The sequence below is a fragment of the Lissotriton vulgaris genome, chromosome 5, assembly GCF_964263255.1.
Source record: "Lissotriton vulgaris chromosome 5, aLisVul1.2, whole genome shotgun sequence".
NCBI lineage: Eukaryota > Metazoa > Chordata > Amphibia > Caudata > Salamandridae > Lissotriton > Lissotriton vulgaris.
Window position 1 is genome coordinate 69,185,465 of NC_141693.1, and position 24,052 is coordinate 69,209,516.

Genomic DNA, 24,052 nt, shown 5'->3' on the forward strand with positions numbered 1-24,052 from the left:
ATCGCGGATGCCGAGACGTGTCATGGGTCGTGGGGACACTAAGCAATCCAAGATTCCGTTTGAAACCAGAAAGACAACCAAAACGATACCTGGACCGGAAGGGAGCCCTACTACACCCGCTACGCCAGAAGACGACTGGAAATCCCTACTTTTAGGTATGAAACAGAGCCTCTCGACAATCGATGCCAAGATTGACACCATAAATTCCCGCATGGATGGGGTAGTGGCGAAACTGGACCAACATGATACCCGCATTAAAGAGGCCGAGGACAGGATCTCTGGATTGGAAGATGGGGCCACTTCTGCGAACCGACAAGTCACTCAAATGGACAGACTCCTCGAAGTCATCGCAGACAAGAATGAGGACTTGGAAGCCAGGTCCCGCCGAAAAAATGTCCGCATTTTAGGCCTGGCGGAATCTACAAATACAGGGAAAATGGAACTCTTCGTTGAAAACCTGGTGACTGAACTGTTCAGAAAAGAATCCTTCTCACCACACCTCATCGTCGAGAGAGCACATAGATCTCTCGCCGCTCGCCCTCCTCCAGGGGCTACGCCTAGACCCGTCGTTGCACGTTTTCTGAACTATAGAGGCCGAGACGCGGTGCTGCGTCGTGCCCGCGAGCTGGGCACAGTAAATTACGGCAACGCAACCTTATCCTTTTTCCTGGATTTTACCCCCTCAGTGCAGGAGGCCCGGTGTAAATTTGTGGCGGTGAAAAAGAAGTTACAGGCTCAGGAACTCTCCTACGCCATGCTCTACCCTGCGAAACTAAAAATTTCCTACCAGGGCAAACACCACATCTTTGCAAATCCAGAAGTTGAAGACTTCCTCAAGCAACATAAACGAGACCGTGCCAGGGAAGATAGGGATGGGCGCCGCTCTAGATCACGCTCGCCGTTGGAGCAACAGGACTGAAATTAACTAGGCTTCAGCCTGGTCCAAGAGACTTGTATGCCTGGACATTGCTGATCATGATGCTCTGTATTTCCGGTGAGGTACATTTAATGACTTATTGTCCACTGGTCTGAATGATAATCTGTACTCGGCAACCCACCTCCATCCCAGGACAGATGACCGGGTTACTACCCAGTGTCTCGTGGGTGCGAATTCAGAGGTGGGAGGCAAGTCGGGCGCCCCTAGATACGTTTCCCCAATGGGTGAACCCCTTTGCTGCCTCTCCCTCCACAGGGTAGGGGTACCGTTGGGATGTTGTTTTATGTTTTTTTGGCTTTTTCGCTCTTTGCCCGGCGGGTTGGGTTTGCCTGTGTGGGGGGGTGGAAGTTCCGAAACAGCATGGACATATTCATAGCACTTTTGGTACAGTTTTGGATCGAGATTGCCAGACTGGGATACAGGGTGTCTAGATGCACTGATGACGTTTTATGAACCTTAATGTCATGCTTTTACATTGCACTTTTTTGTACTCATTGGAATGGGTGACGTAACAGACACGCAACCTATCCAACAACTGCAACTGATCTCGTGGAATGTACGTGGGCTTAACAACCAGAGGAAAAAAAAGGCAAATTTTGAGTTACTTGGATAGGCAGGGAGTGTCCATTGCCATGCTTCAAGAAACACATTTAATATCAGGTAGTCCCCACTGTTTGCGTCCCGCTGGGCCTCCAGCAGAGTATTCTCGTCATATTCCAACTACGCCAGGGGGGTAACGATTTTGGTTACGCTTCACTCCTGCTGGTACTGAAGCTGATGCGGGTGGCAGGTATTGCATGGTATGGGGCAGGCTCTATTCACATACAGTCCTCTTTGCATGCTACTATGGGCCTAATACGGAGGACCCGACCGCACTTCTTACACTTTGGGGTAAAATTCAATCGATGGGGATCGCTCACCTCATCCTGGGAGGTGATTTCAACACCGCGCTTCGGCCAAACATGGACAGATCCCACCCACAGGCGACACATTACACACACACTCAGCGTGCCCTATCGGACATTGTTGAAGAACATCGATTGATCGACGCTTGGAGACACATACACCCCACACACAAGCAGGGCACTCACTTCTCGGCGGTACATTCCACCTGGGCGCGTCTAGACTACGTACTTTGTACTGCGGGGCTTTCCCCTTGGCTAGTCAGAGCCTCCCACCTGGCCCGTACCTTCTCTGACCATTCCCCAGTATTAGTGACACTACGCATCCCTCTCAATGTTTCCCCTTACTTAAACTGGCGTCTCAACCCTGCACACCTAACTGATTCGGCCTTCAAAGCGGAACTAGAACAAGACATAAAAGATTTTTTTGACCGCAACATATCTTCAGTGTCCAGTCTTACAACAGTTTGGGAGGCCTTTAAGGTCACTGTAAGGGGCTGGTGCATTGCTAAAGGGAGTGGTGTCCTCAGGTCACTACGAGATGAGCTGCGTAAACTTGAGTTAGAGCTGAGATAACTTGAACAAGATGCTGACCATGCCACACAGGACCATACGGCCAGAGCTCAACTCCGAGAGAAACTTAATGAGTATGCAGAGCTATCAGAGAAAGAATGTATGTTCCTAGGGAAAACACACTCTGCACACGGATATGGTGAGGGGGATAGGTCAGGCAGAGCGCTAGCATCCGCTGTTAACCCCCCTCGGTATCACAATTATATCACTACCCTGCTAGACGACCACAACATACCCCGGTGGAGCTTACCAGACCAACTTAGGGTCCTCACTGAGCATTACTCTACGCTTTATACCTCCCAGAGATCCACTCCGATAAATTTAAACACTTATTTAGATGACACTGCACTAGCATGGTTAGGTCCATCCCAACAGAAATTCCTACATCACGTAATCGAATTGGAGGAAATAACAGACGCCATAATGTCCATGAGATCAGGTAAATCGCCGGGTTCAGACGGGTTGCCAATTGACTTTTACAAGGCCTACATGCATATTTTGGCCCGATACTACAGCAAGTGTAATACCTGGCTCTTGATGAGGGTATTCTGCCGACCACTATGCGTGAGGCCCTTATAACATCACTGCTGAAGCCGGGCAAACCGCCGGAGTCTTGTGACTCCTATAGACCCCTATCTCTGTTAAACTCGGACATTAAAATTCTAGCTAAATTACTTGCATCGCGCCTCAAAGGCTGGTGCTACCAGACCAAGCAGGCTTTGTCCCAAACCGCGCGACTTCCCACAATTTGCGAACGCTTCAAGCAGTGATACAAGACATAAATCCCACATGCGAGGCGGCCGCCTTTTTTCTCGATGCCAGGAAGGCTTTCGATTCACTAGAATGGGACTACCTACTGGCGTTACTAGAACGGATGGGCTTTCCTTTTAGCTTCCTTGACTGGATTCGATTACTGTACCGTTAGCCCCAGGCCTCTGTTGTGCTGAATGGCTCCCGCTCAGCCCCCTTCGAGATCCACTGTGGTACACGGCACGGATGCCCATTATCCCCAGTCCTATTTGCAATAGCGATCGAACCATTAGCAGCCAAACTACGCCAACACCAAAATCACCGTTCTCTCATATATTCGGAAAGACAATTGCTTATTGCACTACATGCCGACGATATGACCCTTTACGTACATAAACCTCAAGAAAATCTGAATCCACTGCTGCACAAGATTACTAAATTTGGTGGTATTGCAGGAATACAAATAAACTGGTCGAAATCAGCCCTGTTCCCACTGACTGACAAAACCATGCAATTCCCCCTTGATTACCCTCTAATCTGGGACGCAGAGAAGATCAAATATCTGGGTATCTATGTGACTAGACACCGTAATACTCTCATCAGGGCTAACTACGGGACAGTTCTGGACAACCTGACTGACAACGTCACCAGGTGGATCCATCTCCCACTATCAATGGCGGGACGCATCTCCCTGATCAAAATGGTAGTGTTACCTAAACTACTATATCTCTTCACCAATATCCTGTATAATCCGGGTGCCCACTTTTTCAGGGCACTTAACTCACAAATGTCACAACTCATTTGGGGTGGTAAACAAGCCCGGATCGGCATGAAGACACTAATGCTGCCTTACCACCAGGGCGGATTCGATGTACCCAACTTCAGGCGATACTATGATAGTGCGCAGGGCCACTTTGCCGCATACTGGCTTCATCCCCCCGTTCATGGCGCACCTGGCAGTCGAGGACGGCTATATGAGGCCAGTACAACCATCGGGCTACCTCTACTCGGATGCTAAGATTGTAGACCGCAATCCCACCACGGTTGATTGTACAATACTTGCCTGGAGGCACTTAGCGGAAGCCATGGGAACGCCGTTCCTATACTCGCCAATCATGACCCTAGCACATGACCCACGGCTTAGTATAACTTGTGAGGAAATAGGCTGAAAAATTCTCACGAGACTGGCACTCCACACATGGGGTGACCTATATCTCCAGGGCAGCTTTCGCACATCAGCGCATTTCTTTGGTGATGAATCTCCCTCAGTCATGGATACGTTTCTGTATGTGCGACTTAGGCAGAATGTCAAAGCGGTCACCCCCACTTTCCGGATGAACCAGACACAGTAATGCCCCTTCACTCCCTACTCCAGTGAGATGCCCCGAAACATGTTGTCTCCATGCTTTACAAACATACACAGGCAACCCCATCCCTTCCCTCTCTTAGAGCGAGACGTGACTGTGACGGTGACCTAGATGCTCCAATGTCGGACGAACAATGGGAAGAGAGATGCACACACAATACTGCAGTGACAGGTAACTCATGCATCAGACTGGTACATTATAAATTTCTTTTATACCCCGTCCAAGCTGCACCGCTTTCGACTCCGGGATGATGACCGGTGTCTGCGTTGTAGGGGTGAAGGAGCGGATTTTTTCCACCTCGCATGGATGTGCCGGGCTGTGGCATCTTTCTGGGAGGAAGTGTTTGCAGCCATGTTGGACATGGTTGGGGCGAGTGTGCCGCCCTGCCCGAAAGTCGCGTTGCTGGGCAGGCATGCCCTACGTTGAAGGCTCACCGTAAATTTTTCGCGTTGGGCCTTCTTCTGGCGAAACGACATGTGGCATGCCACTGAGGTCGCGGACGAGCACCTAAGTTTAAGACTTGGCTGACTACAATGACCACATGGCAAGACCAAATGCACAATTACACGGAGCTCCTTCCCCACAAATCACGACCCAAAGACATATGGGGTCCACTTACTGCGTACCTTCTCCGACCTCAGGCCAGTACTCAGTCGGATGATGACACGGCACACCAGGGGGATGCCCCTCTTATACCAGACTCTGCACCACACCCCTAATGCATAACACTCGTGGAATCCACCCCAGTACGTATGCCTTACCCGTCACATGTAACACTACCTGCGCTATTACACACTGGAACACCTGTCCTATACTCATTAGCATCCATTGTACCCCTATGATGTCAGAAATCTCCATTTCATTTCAGCAATACTGGTTGAATTCATGACGAAATGGTTGCATTCCTTGCTTTCTAGCTATCTAATTGCGTCCCCCCCCTAACCCAATGGAGGTTCGCTTAGCATGAAGTGATAGCAGACACGTCTAATCTACTTCATTATCCAATCATCAGTCACACCCCCTTTTCCCCCCCTCGTTATTAAGATTGCTCCACTAGGTGCTGAGGGAACCAGTTACGGGTTATTATGGTCAGAATAAGGCCGCTGCTGCAACATCGATGTCCCGCACCGAGAGGTCTCTTTCTCCACATACCCAGTGTAGTGGGTACATAGGGGGAGGAACAGTCAGCACTAGACCCACCAGTTTGTCGGGTTACACAGTTAAACTGAAGTTGAACAAAGAAAAAAAAAAAGATGAGAAACCTCAAGCATTCTCTGTCCTATGTACATCATTATCTCCATCATTACTGAATGCACCTTTACGCAGCTCCCGATAGCCTTTAATGCGGCAGGCCCTGATGGGTTGTAGGCGGCTTGCTGAGTCAGACACGTGTTCCCTCAGTGAGTGGTATATATCGGTGATACTGCTGTAGCTGCCGGCCTTATCTTACAGGTTTTAGGCGGAAAAGCTGTGTAATTTATAATTGCCTCAATAAAGGTTTTCCAAAAAAAAAAAAAAAAGGTTCGGTCTTAAGACAAAATCCTAACTCAAGTTAAACTTAAATTAAACTTAAGTTAGGATTTAGTCTTAAAACCAAAACTTAAGACAAATTTAAGACAAAATCCTAACTTACATTTACTTACGTTAGGATTTTGTCTGAAGTCAAACTTAAGACAAAGTCCTAACTTAAGTTTAACTTAAGTTTAATTTAAATTAGAATTTTGTCTTAAAACCAAAAGTTAAGACAACATCCTAACTTTACTACTCCTAAATGCCTTTTGAGCATACGGAAAGTTGTAAAGTTAGGATTTTGTCTCAGATTACTTTTGTGAATCGGGCCCACAGTCTCAGTTTGGGCCCTCCATTACGAACTCAGGTGGACAATACCTTTCAGCCAATAGAATATTACAACCATATGTCAAGATCTCCCAAAAGAGAGCCCCGAGGGTCCTGGGTATGTCCCCTTCCAATTGGAGAGATATTTTATATAAACAATGGGGGACACTTATTCTTGTATCAGGTGTTTCCACTGTGATATGCTCCCTCGGTGCTATTGCCACCTGATAATCCATCAGTTTTCAGCCAGCTATTGTGACTTCTTCTGCGTTGTCAAGCATTGTCACTGCCCATTCCCTGTTAAGAAGCAGAGACCCCAGCCGCCTGGGCATATCTTATTTTAATCCCAGCTACCTTCTTCTTTTTGAGGTATGGGAGTTTTTGATTTGCCTTCTTTTTTAATGATGTAGTCAGATGAGCATTGTGATTCTTTGTTTGGCTTCACATACTCCTCAGATTTGCTCTCTGACCATCCACCTCTCTCCAAGCATGTATCAGATGAATTCTGAATGAAACAAGAGTAATGTGTATTGGTATCCTGATGCCCGTCAGGCTTCTTAATATTATCACACTTTCTAAAATTATATTTCTTCTCAGTGATTTCCTGTTGAGGAGACGCACCCCATGGTTGTGTTTTGTTTTTATTTTTTTGTTTATTATCCCAACTCTTCTTTGAAGAATCGGGTGCTTGCATAGAGTTATCCTTTTCAGGATTACTCCTAAGTAGTGCTTTTACAGGTCATGTTCCCAAATTATCTCTGACTAATGTAGCATAGTTTTCTTCGATAATTTTAGCTCGTTCTCGCTTCTGTTGTGTTGGAGTGAACGTCCACAGGCGTTAGTGTATGGGCAAAGCTGCTGCCTCCACTTAACATAATACTGCGGCAAAATTGCCCATCAGTGTCATTCACATGTCCAGGGAAGGTGTCGCCCCATATGCATTCAGGCAAGAAGGCCAGTGAAGGGGCACCATGTGTTCTGGTGTAAACTGTAGCAAAGACTGGGCCCCAAGTTGCACACTCTTTTACCGGGGAAGCCATCCCCATTGGTACGCACATAGTCAATATTATGTTTTTCTTGCAGGCCCATATGGGGAAAAACTGATTCAAGCTGGATTGCTTTTTGTGCTATCCAGATCAGAATTTTCCTCCCACTGGTGGAAATCTTTATCATAACCGCATTCAGTATAATGCATTCAGAGAGAACAATATTATAAAATAATACTGTAAGAGCATTGTATGGTTTCTAAGCCATATAAAAGTACATACATAAATAACAATGACTAAAATATACTCAACTGGTGCTTCTAAGATATGCCTACCCCAATGTACCTAACCTAAGTCTAGTACGCGGGAAGAAGTATTGTGTAGCAAAGGTCTGTTTTCTTTTACCAAGAATCTATCCAAGATTTCTCCTAGGTTCTATTCAGCTCCATACCTTAGTTTAGAATGAAGGAGGTCTGGTATCTCTGTCTAGGGACTCGATTTCCCAACACTCCGCAAGGGGAGCTTGGAAACACTGGAGCTGGATTCTCGCAGAGAGAAATGCAGCCTCTCGATCAGTGCGTCAGCTGGACGGTCAGCTTCCTTCGGCACTTGCTGTAGCGAGCGGCGTCGGGCAAGTAGGTAGTCGAACTGCTCCAAACCACCATGTCTTTCTAGAGCAAGTGAAGGCTTATTTATACCTTGAAGGTGTCTAGTTTGACGTAAAGTCAGGCATTATAACATCAGGAAAGAACCCCTAGGGAATAGTAGTTCTTTGCAAAGTACATGAGTTCTTTGACAAATCAATATTCTAGCAAGGGGAAGTTCCCTAACAGCTTAAGCCGATTTTCCAAGAAATCGTTGTGACGTTTGGTACGGGTGGAAGTAGGCATGCCTGTATTTGGTCTGCATGGGCTATGTCTAAATAGGGGAATTACTTCTATGCCTATATTAGGCCAATGCAAATTGTACCTATATAAGGGCATGAATCCGGAAAATTCACTCGGAGCCTAAAATGCCACACAACAGTTTGTGGGCTGATACCCGTTGTAGCCATTTGTGGTTGTGCAGCCTGAGTGGCCCGCACAGGGTTTATTGTGAGTGTCTGCATTATGAACTGTGTAAGACTTCCATGCATTTTTACTAAACCTTCATATATTATTATTATTATTATTATTATTATTATTATTATTATTATTATTATTAATGCAGCTTAGAATGCACGGCTACCTCCAACGAAAGTGTCCCGGCGCTAACAGCAGGAGTACAGGCGCAGCCAATAGGTACCAGGAGGGCTGATGGCCAACGGGGCTTTATGCCCGATCAAACGTCCACGTTTTCAGGGCTTTCCTGAAAGCATATAGTGTGCTTAATTATGCTGCATCTAAATGAGCATAGTTAGGATGCAACATATAAACAGCTAAGACTGACCATGTTTCTCCTTCTTTACAGAGCGGACTTAGTCTCATGTTTTCTCTAGTGTGTGACCGGGTGCCTTCTAACCAACTTATATGCTCTTGGTAAGGAAAATGCCCACATATGGAATATATTCATCTGGTGTTTAAACTTTAATGTAAGTGTGAAACAATTGTGTGCGAGCATCTAAAGCTTGGAATTTAACCAAAGAATAGAATACCTCTGTTCTGAATGCTTCGTGTGTCGCAACCACTAAGATAACATCTCCACCCGTAGCCTAGAGACCGTAATGTAATAATGCCATAGTAAATGCATATCTGCAATTCTCTTAAATGTTTAGAGCTACTTCTTCCTCAACTTCCTCTATGTTTACAGACATTGTTTTGAAAAACTAGGAATTTTGTAAATTAATTTATAGAGATAGGGTTCACACAATGTACAAAGTTTATTCTACAAGCTTGCATAACCTACAGCAAAAACGTAGGGTATACCAACTCAGCTGAGACTGATTTCCCTATAACCATGACTTCTCTGGTTTAGAGGTAAGTAGGAGTCTCTGGGAAGAGAACAACTGAACTACACAGGTAGACCATAAAATAATAACCTAGCCAACGCTGACAGCGCCATGTAGAGTAGTTCCTACTAATCCATAGGATATGCATATGTTGGATAGCATTAACTATGGGCATGGTGCCTAGACAGATTCTGAGCACCTCCGCGGGATATGTTGGCCCCCCTAACCAAACCAGGGACCAAATGGTTTCTGGAACCACTGAACATGACAACCCTGACTCCTCAGGGATCATGGTAACAGATCTAGAGCCCCTTCGCTGAGTCACTTGTGCTCTCTCTTTCTCAATATATTTATTGAACCAACGTTATTCTTGTATAGAATACATGTGCTGCAATATTCAGTAGAAAGAAGCAAATGAAGGGGATTACCAGCACCAAATAAGTAATAGTAGATACAGTTCCACCATGGTGCTAAGACAGTGTATACATCCAGGCATCTAAAACAAGATAGTATTCAGGCATACTCCTACTTTTCAAAACACTACTCTATGTGTACCAAGAATGGCCCCTAAGGATGATCCAACCCCATTACCTGGTGGGTAGGAATATAGGACCCCCGTCCTGGTCATGGACTGGACACCCCTCACAGAGATGTGAGACCTCTCCATGGTGAAGTGTCAGCATGCAGGGACCCTTGGTGTTAGCTGAAGTGCCTCCTCTAACGATCCACCGACATGCTTATTATTTATAAAAAGAAGCATCCATGCAATGTACATATAGAATAGCAATGTTATGGATAGGCAGATAAGCCTTTCGCCCCATGGATGAAGACAGGATGACATTTGTACATTGTTAGTAAAAGCCCTTGTACTCAGTGTTCGGAACATCATGATAAAGCCAGATGTGTAAGCATAGCAGTTTCTGAGAAACTAATCCAAACTTAACACACACGAACATCTGCAAATATGTTACTGTGCAGAAAAGAGGACAATGTGGGAAATGTGCAGCATTGCTACATGGGCCTAACCCTGGCACATAACAGTGTGCCATATAATAAACTGTAATGGATAGTATACAGTGCTAGACAACACACTGCACATACAGAAGAATGTTCTTGATGTCAGCACCAGATGACAAGCTGTCCTAGACTGCATGGACTGCTTGGAAATTAGTATGACACACTGCACTATAAGGTACAATGTACTATATACCCCACTCTAATAAAAGGCACTATGCACAAGGCCACACTTTTCACAGGAGAGCACACTATACCAGAAGTCACACTGTACTAGAAAGAACATTGCTCTAAGCAGCACAGTGCAATAGACATAATAATTTACAAGATATGCAATTGCACTGAAAGCCACACTGAAATCCACAGCAGACTGTAGTAGACAGTATACTGCACTAGTGACCCCACAGTACTGGATGGTGTACTACTGTACTAGGCAGGGAGCATATAGTACTAGATGGCTTTCGGCACTAGAACACACAGTGCACAAGTTGCAAAACTGCACTAGACAGAATCCTGTACTAGTTGGTAGACTGTTCTAACTGATACACTGTACTGGATAGCATACTGTATTAAACGGGATAGAGCACAAGGTAGCAAACTGTACTAAAAGCCTACTGATGGTACAGTAAACTAGTCAGCACAGCTCACATCCCAGAAGTCTGTACTACACAGTTGTTGCTCGAACATGAATTACCTTGAAAATAACAAGAGACAAGAGGCATTTGGCAAAGCAGGAACAGTTTGTATAATTAAACGGGGCGGCCCCAGAGAACAGTTATAGATATGGGGTCTGAGAGCAGTTTCAATTTACAGTTGGTTTGAGACAAACTTTTATACAAAAAATTCAGTGGCATAAACTGCTCTGGTGATCCTTCTTTGGCACAGAATGTGAACCGCTATCTATGGAGCCATAAGTTAATGTAATTTATGAGGACCCAATGTGGATCACAATGTGGCCAGTGGGTAACATTTTCAGATGTCTTGCCTGGGGTGGCATGATTACTGCATGCCCTCTGTGTGCTTTGTTCTGATCATCTTTGTGTTCCTAACTTTATGTTGCATCTGACTTTAAGGTGTTTTGGGGTCATGCGTACACCTCCGGTCATGAGCGCTTTATTGGGGCCTATCTCACTGGACCATTGTGGTGTCGCTCCGCCTATCTGTGGTATTGATCTGAGGTTTCCTTTCATGCATTTTTGTCTGCTGGCTATGTGCCACACCCACTGTGACCTGTCAATCAGAAACGGCAGGCCTAGGTCTCAGAGCCTGCCTAACTATGTATTTCTGAGCTGGGGTTGATGGGAAGTTCATAACGGCTAAATTTGTTAATAGAGATGCGATTTTGTTTTTATACATAAATATATTGTTTTTTTTATTGGCATTTTAAACATAATACCTTTCAGTACGAATTATAACATTTACAGTAACTTTCCATAACTCTACTGTATTATCACCCTCCCCCTCCCTCCTGGCCCGTGTATACATCATACCATCACTATAACATGAATCACTGCCTGATGACGTTTGAATCTCCAATGTTTTTAAATAATCCGTTAGATATTGCCAGTAGTCCTTAGGTCGCGATCGTGCCGGTAGGTCCTCCTCATATATTTGTAAAGTATCTCTACAGTAGACCATATCTTGTATCCATTGGTTGCTCTTGGGTGTTAGTTTCCCATCCCAGCACAACGATACTCTGCGCTTAGCCATAAGAAGTGCTATAATACAAAATTTACGCTTTAAAGCTCGTACTCCTTGCACTAGGCCTAAGAGGCATGTTCGAATGGTACAGTCGATCTGGTTGCCTACCATCTTCCCCAATATCTGCGTCACCGTCTGCCAATATTTCGCTACACCTCCACAGGTCCAAGCTAAGTGGATAAATCCCGCCTCCTCTGTTCCACATCTCCTACATCTAGAGTCTGGACGCAGCCCATATTTGAACAGCCGCCGTGGGGTGTGGTAAGTTTGGTGTAAGTACTTGATATGTATCATGCGCAGGTTTCCATTCGGGGTCAGTAGGCCCGTAATAATACCTGCCCTAGACCATTCCTCTTCCGTTAACGGTACGTCTAGACATTCATCCCATCTTTGTATAGCTTTATGAGCTGTATTTCCTATTTCTGTCTGTATTGCCGTGTATAGCCTGGAGTCTAAGTGTGAAGGTTCCGGTGTCGTGATCAACAGCTTCAGTGTGGACATGACCGGTGGTTCTAGCGGATGTGTGGGATATAATGCCCTCACCGCCGTTTGCAGCCTATAATAGGTGAATTTAAACAACATTGATTGATTTGCCACATACGTCAGATCTTCCAGTGTTTTAAATCGTTCCTCCTGATATAAGTCCCCCAGAGTGTCTATTCCTACTTGTCTTAAGAGTTCCATCCCTACCGTTTCCTGAGTTACCGAAAGGTTTGGATGTTGGTGCAGTGGCAGTTCAGGTACATATATAGGGAGTTTCTCTGCTTTAGTTGCCATTATTCTCCATGCTTCGGTGGTTGCGTCTATTGTGTTGATGTCTTGCTTGTGTAATGGGGGTCGCTTGTGTATGATCACTGCATCTAGCAGTATAGGGAGAGCATCACCTTCTTCAATCGCTACATGTGTGATAAAGGGTGTCTTGGGAAACCAGAAATGGGCATATTGCGCCTGGGCACATAGATAGTACAGCAGGAAGTCTGGTACCTTGAACCCTCTCTTCTCAAATGGTAAAGTCAGGGATTGTAAGTCTATTCGTGCCGTCTTACCCGCCCAGATCAGTTTGAGGACCAATGTTTGTATTCGCCGAAAGACTTCTGCAGGTGGTTTGATTGGTATGTTGTTAAATAGGTATAGTAGTTTGGGCAAGAGTACCATTTTCACTATCGCAATTCTATCCGCCAATGTGAGTGGTAGTTGTATCCACCGGTCTATTTTTCTTTCCAACGCTGTAACTACTCTGCCGTAGTTCGTTCGGATCCCCTCTTCTGGATCCTTGTGGAACCATATACCAAGGTACCTCACCGGGTCAGTCTGCCAGTCCAGTGGGTATTCCTTCCGGACCTGGTGCGTGGTTTCCATCAATGGTACTATGGACGAATTTGTCCAGTTTATATTGAGTCCTGACTGTCTCCCAAATCTGGTGTATTCCCTCAACAATGGATTTAGGTTAGTCTCCGGATCCCTCAAATACAGCATCATGTCATCCGCATACAGTGATATGTGTAGTGGTCGTTGGGGAAATTGTAACGCTGAATAGTGGTGTCTCTGTCTAATTTTGCAAGCTAACGGTTCCAGTGCAATGGCGAACAGTAGGGGAGAGAGGGGGCAGCCCTGTCTGGTGCCCCTGCCTATATTGATTGTTGCTGAAATGTATTTGCTAATCCGGACGCGGGCAGTGGGGGCGGTGTACAAAAGACGGATCCACTGGAGAAATACCAGAGGAAAGCCCATCCTAGCTAGAATCGTGTGCATGTATGTCCAAGCTATGGTATCGAAAGCTTTGGCAGCGTCCAGTAAGACCGCTGCCGCTTTTGTAGTGGGGACCAGATAATGGGAGATGGCGAATAGGGTTCTTGTGTTGTGCACCGTAGAGCGGGTTGGAATAAAGCCTGACTGGTCTGGCAGTATCAGTTTAGTCATCAAATGTCGAAGTCTGTTGGCTAATAGCCTAGACAAGATTTTAGTGTCTGAGTTCATTGGTGACAACGGCCTATACGATTCGCAAAGTTCTGGATCCTTGTCTGGTTTTAGGAATGCCAGAATTATTGCTTCCCGTAATGCTAGAGGTAATGTTTGTTTCTCGTGGGCGTCTCCCAGCATGGCCACAAAGTGCTGGGCTAGTAGATCTGCAAACGCCTTATAGAACTCCCCTGTGAAGCCGTCTGGCCCGGGTGACTTTCCGTTGGGTAGCGATTGGATGACCTCAGTCACCTCTTCCACTGTCACAGGCATCGATAGGAAGTTCCTTTGTGCTTCCGATAACCACGCAAGCGCTATGTCGTCACAATATTCTGCGATTTCTGCTGTTGTCGCCGCATCTTCTGCTTCATATAGTTTCCCGAACGCGTGTACAAACGCCTGTAGTATTCCCTGTGTGTCGTAAGTGAGTTCTCCCTTCTCGTCCTTAACGGCTAGGACTACCGGAGGCGGTTTCTGTGAACATATTTTAGCTGCCAGCATTGCACTTGGTCTGCCACCCTCCCCATACCCTCTAACCATTTGCCGTTTGTTGACATATTTCAACTCCTCTTCCGCACTCTTGTTATATTCTGTAATGACCACTCTGATGTCAGCTAGTACTGAGGGATCTTGTGTATCGACATAGTCACGCTCTAGTCTACGAATCACGTTTTCCATTTGATACAGCTGTTGTCGTAAGTCACGGAGTATACCGGCATTAGTGCTGATGCAGACTCCCCTGATGGTGGCCTTAAAGGCTTCCCACAACAGCCCTTGGTCTTCAGTTGTTGGCTCATTGATCTCAAAGTATTCTATTATGGCCTTTCGTATTGTGTCCGAATAGGTTGGGTCTAGTAACGCTTTCCCATTAAATCGCCAGCTAAATGGCGGGGGTACATATCTTGGTAGTTTGAGTGTTAGTACCACCGGATTGTGGTCTGACAGAGTCCGGGGTAAATGTTCCACTTTATCCACCCACTGAGAGACAGCCGGGGACCCAAGCCAATAGTCTATTCTGGACCAGGTAGCATACGCTGCTGTTGTGTGTGTTGATTCTAGTTGAGCCGGATGTCGCAGTCTCCAGAGATCAATGAGCGACCTATCTTGCATCATATCTTGCACCATTTTCCGCGCCCTTCTATGCGTCTCAACCGAGAATTTGGATCTATCTCGTTTGTTGTCTAGTGCTATGTTAAAGTCCCCTCCTCAAATAGTAGGGACATTGGGCAGCTCTATGAGCTTCCGCCAGATATCATGAAAGTATTCCGGGGAGTCTGTGTTGGGTGCATATATGTTGAGTAAATTCATCCTCTGCCCCCTAAGCGAGCCTGTGATTGCAATATATCTTCCTTCTGAGTCCGTATGAACTTGTTCCGTCTGAAAATGTAACCCCTTCCGGATCAATACCAACACCCCCCTAGAATATGACGAATAAGCTGCTTCATAAGCAGATTCAGCCCACCCTTTCCCTATTTGTGATGTAAGCCTGTGGGTCAATATGTGTCTCTTGTATCATTGCTATGTCAATATTTAGCCTCGTGAAGTAGGCAAGTACTAGGCGAATTTTTTTCGAGTTGTTCAGACCCCTCACATTCCATGTTATCAATTTCAATTTATCAGACATTAGTGTCTCAGCCATCACCCAGTTGCAACATATGTGTGTGTAGGCGTATGTGGCTAGGCCTAACCATATAAATCCAGTATGTCAGGGCTGCCTTGAATAGTCCGCACATTGACCCTTCCAGGAGTCTAGCAGTGTGGTGAAAATACAGTAGTTGAAACTGAACAGTGCGTGTCCCTCCTTCCCAACCCCTCCCACTTTAGCATCCCAATCATGCCAAAGACATTCCCTTTTTAACTCAACCAATACAACAAAACTTTGATAGGGGAACTCCCTAAGGGGGGTCCACTTAGGTCACACATTCGCATCCAACATAGTGGATGGGGCCAGGTAATTAATCTAAGAACATTTACACGCCATCTGTCTGGTTCCACCCGAGGGCCCAGACATGCTGCAAGTACAATGCATGATCACTGTGACCCATAGACTCTTAGTATTTACACATAAATATATTGTTATTCATACTGACATCAACTTTCTCAATATTAACATAATAAACTGTGCGACAAATCATATCATAATAGAAATGCCTTTTAGTACACTGGGCACATTGTACTAGACTGCACTGGATGATGACATCCTTCACTAGATAGCAGAACACACTAGAAAGAATACCACACCACACCATATCGCACAACACATGATAAAGAACAGTATATCAGTCAGTGGGAAGCAGTCTTTACAACAAAGTCTTTACCACACAATGCCTTTATAACTCAGCCTTTACCACACATGTCTTTACTGTGAAGGTATTTTTTTCTTTACCACACAAGCATTTGTGCCTTTACAACACAGGTATTTGTGCCTTTTCCACACATACCTTCACCACACAGGTGTTTGTCCATACCAAAGCAAGAGCAAAATGCAGCGAGTGCCACTTAGGAAGACTTTGAGGTTCATAAGGCAAGCAGAAACACTGAGCCATGAATATCTTGCTGAACTCTCATGCCACACCACAAAACTCACTATTGCTAATTAGGCGTGAACACCCATTTAGTTGAAGATTGCATTTTCTAGGTGAATCGTTAGTTTTAGTGAAACAGTATTAATACATGTAGGATGACTATCAAATCTTACAAGGCACGCATTTTGACAGACCACCCCTCGTGGAATTTGTACCAGAAAAGTGGAAGGAGGGAAGGAGGGAGAGAAGAAGAAGATGAAAAAAGAGAGAGGCAGAGAGAGAGAGGTGAGTGTAGATGTGCGCAGTGCGATTGGGTGAATGCTAACAAAACAGGTGATCTTAGTAGCTGTGTGCATGCGCTAGACCAGTGTAGATTAGAGAATGTAGAATGAATCATGCAGCAAATACTGATTTCTGGGGTAATTCCCTATTCAAGAGTAAAAATCTCAGAAATTAATACTGCAATATTTGAGTTGCCCCGCAGTTGTCAATCCTAGCAGTATGATTAATTTCAGGTTTCAAATGACCGCATCTGAATTTCCAGTAAACTTCAAAATCCAAGGGAAGAACTATTTAAACAAAGGAAATGCGGCAGCACATATACAGAATGGGGGAGAAGTAAAATTCTTGAAAAAGCAAAAAAAGACAGAGGTTGCAGACACAAACCAAGTAATTGCACCCAGACTTGAGTGCACATTACCATTAAATAACATGCAATACCACACAGCACCATACCATACCATACCATACCTCACCACCATACTCTACCATACCCTACCATACCATACAATACCATCCGATCCCCTACCCTACCATACTATATTATACCATCATACCACAACTTAACATACCACACCACACCATACCTTCCCATCCCATTCCACTATACCATACCAACAAAACATTCCATACTATCTCATACCATGACGTGCCATCCCATCAAATCCCATACAATACTGCACCATCCCATGCCATACCATCCCTCCCATGCCAAACCGTACCACCCATGCCATACCACCATACCATGCCATACCATATTACAATACCGTACAATATCATACCACCATACAATAATACCATATCACGCAATACTATACCATGCCATACCATACCCTACAACATAACATGCCAACATAACATTACATACTATACCATACCATCCCATCCCATCAAATCTCATACCATACCATACAACTTTCATCAACAGTAGTATACAGAGCTAATCATCACAATGATATTTACCTTTATAACTCTTCACCGCCTCTGGGCTCTGAATCTTCACATTATTACACCTATAACAACACACACATCATATGTTTTATTAAGGAGTAATGACAGCTACGGGAACAAAGAATGAACATCACATAGGACCCATATTTGAAATAAGATTCAGTATTAAGAGCAGCGCCTGCGGACTAGAGAAAAGAAAATATATACTTTTATTTGATTTCTTAAAATCATAAAAGTGTGGAACATACCACCATGGGATATACAATGTAACACAGTAAACTAGATTAAAAATTGCAGCCAAGCATTTTTTTAATAAATAGCAATCTTATTGCTAAACACCAAGGACTCAACAACTTTAAACACAGTCCAATCCAGATTATTTAATAAACTGATCACAATCCCGCGTCATATCTCATAGCTCAGATACGCCTGGAATACGGGCTAACAAAACAGATACCGACTAGACAAGGAGCCCTGGTCAAATACTACTGGAGGATGAGGGCAGCTGAAGAAACCACACTGGCCCATCACTGCTGGGAGGAGGTTGAAAAACAATCAAGACCGATCAAGTCCATATTTTGAACTTTAAAGCAAGCCCTTCTAACGTTAAAGCTTGAGGAAGCCTGGCACACATCAGTGCCATACTCCGCATTTAAACAAATCACCAATTAAGCAATTCAACAACTATGGCTACAAACAGATAAAGCCTTGCTGACCAACCGAAGTCATGCATGGATGGTAATGCCTACCTACAAACTGCTGAAACCGCAACCATATTTGCAAGAGGGCTTTGCAGATCACAACAAACGGAAACTGACCCTATTGAGACTGGGGTCCTTCACCACGAAAGATCTCACTCCTAAATGGCTACGGTACTGGTCAATAAGCATGGGCGGAAAATCCGTTTCGCTCGCGGATTTTGCGGATTTTCGGTAAATTCGCAATCCGCGAGATCCGCGAATCTCCCGCAAAATCCGCAAATCCGCGAGCAGCGGATTTTATGGCTTGCTCGCACTGTTCGCGTGAGTTCGCGGCTTGCCAGTACAACTTCGCACCCCGCGAGTAAGTGCTAAATTGCAGAAATACGATCTTAGCAAAACTGAAACTACTTACCAGGTTCAAATGTTCAGGCTCATCATTAGTAGCCATTTCCTGTAGTGCTTCCTGAGGGGCCCCTCCAGAGTTCAGTTGCCAGTTGCAACTATTATGTGACCCTGCTCTGAACCTCAGAATAGTTACACATATGCCACAAAGGTCCTGAATTACAGCTAAGGGAGACAAGCAGGAGCCAGGCTGGAAGTTAAAATCCATTAATCAGCCCCTAATTCATTATTGTCAGTTGGGGCAGGGCAGGTGTTGTAACTAATTTTGCAACAATGAAAGCACTTAGCAAGTGCAAAAGATCACTAATCAGGAGGCACTAAGGAAGCAGGTGCCAGCTAAAAAAATATTCTGTGACACATTAATCAGCCCCAAATTAATTCAGGTCACTTGAGGCAGGGAAGGTGTGCTTTGCTTTGCCGAAAATAATGTACACTGGACAACCAGAGGGTGTGGTGATGAAACAGAGGGTGGCATGGGTGGGCCAGAGGGTGGCATGAGTAGTCAGAGAGTGGCAGTGGTGACAGAGAGTGGCAGTGATGAAGAAGAGTGTCCCAAACAGGCTGGACACGTAGAAACAACAAGTTCGCAAAACTTGCGACCCGACAGGTAAGTTCGCAAATTGCGAAATTGTAAAAACCCTCGCGAACTGGCAGAAACACGCGCAAACACAAAAAAAAAAAGAATCCGCAAATTCGCGGGAATTCGCGGATTTTGCGGATTGCGAGTTCGCAAATCCGCAAAATTCGCGAACGCGAGATTCGCAAAATTTGCCCATGCTTACTGGTCAACCACGGATTGCCGCCTCTGTGGAAATGGAGTAGAGTCTCTATTACACCTACTATGCATCTAGTCGGCTCTACACAATACGAGAAAGATCCTTTCACGGACAATCTTGAGAGAAGAACAAATAAGGACTAGCAGAGCGGCAGGCATAAAATGTCGCAGTGGTTCCTCTGTTCAACTGTCATGCAAAACAATCAAATTCTTGAACATAGCAGCAAAAGATCTTGAAAAGAAGGACTCAGCGATCAAAGAATTTGATAAGAAGGACAGATGACCAGCATTCCATCATGCAGTCGGGTTGCGGTCTCCCCGGAACCTTTAATCGGTCTTTTTCTCTCCTCTTCCCCTCTTCAGCACAAGAACTTAACCTGAAGCAGGATGCAGACATGAGGTATTTTAGTACACATTGTGGTATGTTCCACCCTTTTATGATTTAAAAAAATCAAATTAAAGTATATATTTCATTCTATTTTCTTTCTTGCAGACTAGTGCTCAGTCTGAGGTACTGTTTATTCACAACAGTCACAGCTCTAACGATATCCAAAAGTACCTTTAACATCTTATGACAGGATGCGGGTGTTCTTAGGCAGATAGCTCAGTGAGACCAGTGTGCTTCATGTGAGGCCACTGAGTGCCACAGAGTGGGCCTTCGAGGAGAGGCATTTAGCTCAGTGAGAGTGGGGCTGACCTATAAGTTACATCTGCTCCTGGTGAATTCTCAAGTATATACTTAATGAATACTGTCTTAATTGAGGCCCACATTTATCCCTGCCAGCACCCACAACACAACACTGCCACACCCAAGGCCTGCTAGTGTAAACCTTGTCACTCTTCCTTTACAACCTTGGAAGAATTAACACACAACCTCTGTTGGTGCAAACGCAGTCATCACTTCTCCAGGACATTAGAACGCAGCCACTCTAAAAATATATCCTCAAGTTTACAAGAGGGCTGAGTGAGGGAACTGCTCACTGCTGGCATCTGTCTGACCTCACGACACAACTGTGAATTCCAGCAAGGCAAATACACTCTTTCATCCTTCTGGGGATGTTACACTGCACACAATTTCTGTTATCAACATCACTGGTGAATGCTCAAAACCTGCAGTACTTTAAGCCGTCTCTGCTCACATACCCTCACTACAGAGGCAGACGGGCACAAAATCCCTGCCACTGTAATCACAGTCATCACTGCTCTAGAACTGTGGTGGGATTTGCACACCCTCTAATACTGTAATCACCATCATCACTGCTATAGAACTTGATGGGATTAACACATACCTACAACTTTAAACCCTACCATCTTTGCTCTAGAACCTTGGATCAATAAACACACAATCGGTGCCACTGTAAACCCCGTCTTCACTGTTCTAGAACTTTTTTTGGGATTAGTGCACCATACTACCTCTGGAGAGAGGAGAGTTCATGTCACTATACGCTGTAACCCAGAGGCACTGTTACATGTTAGAATTCTTCCTTCATCTTTGGCTGAATTTGTCTGTGGCATCCATAGGATCTATGTGTTCATTTATCCTATGGGGGATCCATAGGATCATCATGGGCATTTGTTTTATTCGTGATATATAATATGACCTTCGTGTGTATAGTTGTGTGGAACAAGATGTGTTAAATAAGAACCCATTGTGCACTGGAAATCATCATGTGCACGGGATGTGCACACAAATCTATTTCCTTAATCGCAGACTGGGAATATGCTACGCCTAAAATGAACCACAGAATTCATTTTAATGGTAAAAAGAGGGGTGTAATCCATTGGGCTTTTATCTCCATCGATTATGCAGTCAGAGCCTCCCAGCTCCAACTGATTCTCCCTTGAAAACTTGGTAACCTTGGTTTACACCTGATTGGTAATTTTTTTTTTATTATAACATTTTATTGGGCTTTTCAACAGGTTACACAAAACACTTGTCATTTAGGTTCCAATTCGTGGATACATACAATTAGTCCGTTTTGATACACATTATCTCAAATCATATATCGAGCAATGCCTGCCATATCTTCTGCATAACAGTTTGTTTTTCCTAGTAGCGATCAGTGGGTGCTCCGAAAGTTTCTACCCCTCTGAGTATGTTCTTAGCTTCTTACGGTTCATCACTCAGTCCCCCCCACCATCATCGATATCAAGAATAATAAAGGATCTTCCTCTTCCCTCCAACCAAAAAACCATATAGTCATGATAACATCAGTATTCCATGTTCCCCCCTTTATGGGCTATCTTCAGGGTCAGATAGTTCTTGTGGAGGGTCGCATAAGTGTCCTCGGTGTTCGTTCCATTTCTCCCAGATCCTGGACCATTTTTTGGGGCAGCCCCTATGTACATATACCGCCTTTTCTGCCACCATAGCCGTGTCCATGTCGTTCCCCCATTGTGTGCATGAGGGCACCATTCCTGAACCCCACTTCCTGGCAATGTTCCGCTTTGCAAGGGCCTGTCCCAGCGTTGTCCATGTCTGTAATCCTCGATTCATATCTGTAGGCGACCAAATATTTAACAAACAACATCTAGGTTCTCTCTGCAGTTCTACCCCACTCGCCTCTGAGATTTCGGACAGAACTTGGTCCCAGTATGACTGTATCCTGGGACATTCCCATATTATGTGAAAGAATGTACCCGGGGATCCACACCCTCGCAGGCAATTAGGCTCTGGGATGTGGCCTAGCTTGTGTAGGAGCGTGCGGGAATAGTATATTCTGTGCAATATTTTTAATTGTACTAGTTTAAGTCGTGATGGTATGAAGGCCTCTCTAGCCGATGCTAGTGCATATAACCAATCTTCATCCTCTATGTCTCCTAGCTCCACCTCCCACTTGCTTCGGAGAACTACCGTGGGGTCTGGGAGATTGTTGAGCAGTTTACGGTATGTGAGTGAGATCGCTTTCTTATCTAGGCAGTCAGTGAGGAGTCTGTCCTCCAGGGGGGAGGATTTTGCTAGCGTTGTACCTGTTGGAATGGCCCCTTGCAAAGCATGTTTGATTTGTGCATAGCGATACTGCTCAGTGTCTGACATACCGTATTTTTCTTGCAGGGCTGAGAATGTGATGACTTCACCCCTTATCCACAGGTCACCTATTTTGGAGATACCAATAAGGTCCCACTGCCTGAAACCCTTAGTATTCGCCAGGGTACCCAGACGACATGTGTCCCAGAGTGGTGTGGCTAGTGTGAGCACTCCTTCCCATCCCAGGGCCCTTTGTGCCGCGTGCCAGATCTTAACCGTGTGGGCTGTTGGGCCTGTGAATGTGTGGCGTCGTTTGTTGGTGTATAGCGCCCTCATAAGCTGGTCTGGGGGTAGGACAGTCCTGTCGAGGCGGAAGGCTGGATCCTGTTGCGGAGCATGGATCCATTGATTGACTACCATTAGTTGTGCAGCCCAGTAGTACAGTTTGACACTGGGCAGGGCGATCCCCCGTCATACCAGGAGCGGATTAATTTGGAGTGCGCTATGCGGGCCGGTTTTCCATCCCATAATAGTGCGGAGATTTCTGCGTCTATTGATTTAAAATATGTGAGAGGGACCGGAAAGGGTGTGTTTTGCAATGCATAGAGGAATCTCGGGAGTGATATCATCTTAAATAGCGCAGCCCTCCCCAGCAGTGTGAGCGGTAAAGAGCGCCAATGGGTTACATCTGATTTTAGCCTCTACAGAGGTTTCACCAAATTTTCTTCCACAAAAACCGATTCCTGTGGTGGGACGTATATTCCCAAGTATTTGAAACCCCTGGTGACCGTTTGTAGGGTGCGGTCCGGGGGCAGCGTGGGCGTTTGACCTCGTAGGACATATAGAAGCGATTTAGTCCAGTTAATGGCATATCCCGACACCTCCCCGTAGATCTTGAGTATGTCCATCAAAGCTGTCAGGGACGAGGTAGGGGATGTTAGATATATCAATATGTCATCTGCGTAGAGAAAGATGCGATCCTCCTATCCTGTCCCCCACGTGATCCCCTGGATTAGAGGATCCAAGCGAATTTTCACCGCTAGTGGCTCCAATATGAGTGCAAACAGAAGTGGGGATAAGGGGCATCCCTGCCTCGTTCCGCGCCCCAGTGTGATTGTACGTGATGTATGGCCATTGGCAACCAATTTGTGCCAGGGGTGCAGTGTAAAGGAGTTTAATCCAACTAAAAAATTTAGGGCCAAAACCCATCTTTCTTAGTACTGCGAACAGAAATGGCCACTCTACAAGGTGAAAGGCCATTGTTGCGTCTAGGGAAAGAATGGCCGCGTCTTCCCGTAGCATGGGAATGCGGTGTAGGACTCCATTAATGCGCCGTAGGTTAAGTGATGTGTTTCTACCGGGCATAAAGCCCGATTGGTCCGGGTGTATCAATGCTGTGAGGTGGGGCTGTAATCGTAGTGCCAGGAGTTTCGCTAGGACTTTCGCATCTACGTTCATTAGGGAGATTAGCCTATATGAGGACGTTTGGTCAGGTGGTT

The 24,052-nt window shown here is 45.3% G+C and overlaps 1 protein-coding gene across 2 annotated transcripts in view; it reads right to left on the minus strand.

The window, feature by feature from the left end:
- Nucleotides 1–24,052, minus strand: part of LOC147710201 (E3 ubiquitin-protein ligase TRIM39-like) — a 488,982-nt gene that overhangs the window by 75,356 nt on the left and 389,574 nt on the right. For both annotated transcript variants that reach the window (XM_086919949.1, XM_086919948.1), the window contains one exon: nucleotides 17,720–17,769. In XM_086919949.1, coding sequence (XP_086776075.1) covers nucleotides 17,720–17,769 — 50 coding nt within the window. The remainder of the gene's footprint in view (nucleotides 1–17,719; nucleotides 17,770–24,052) is intronic.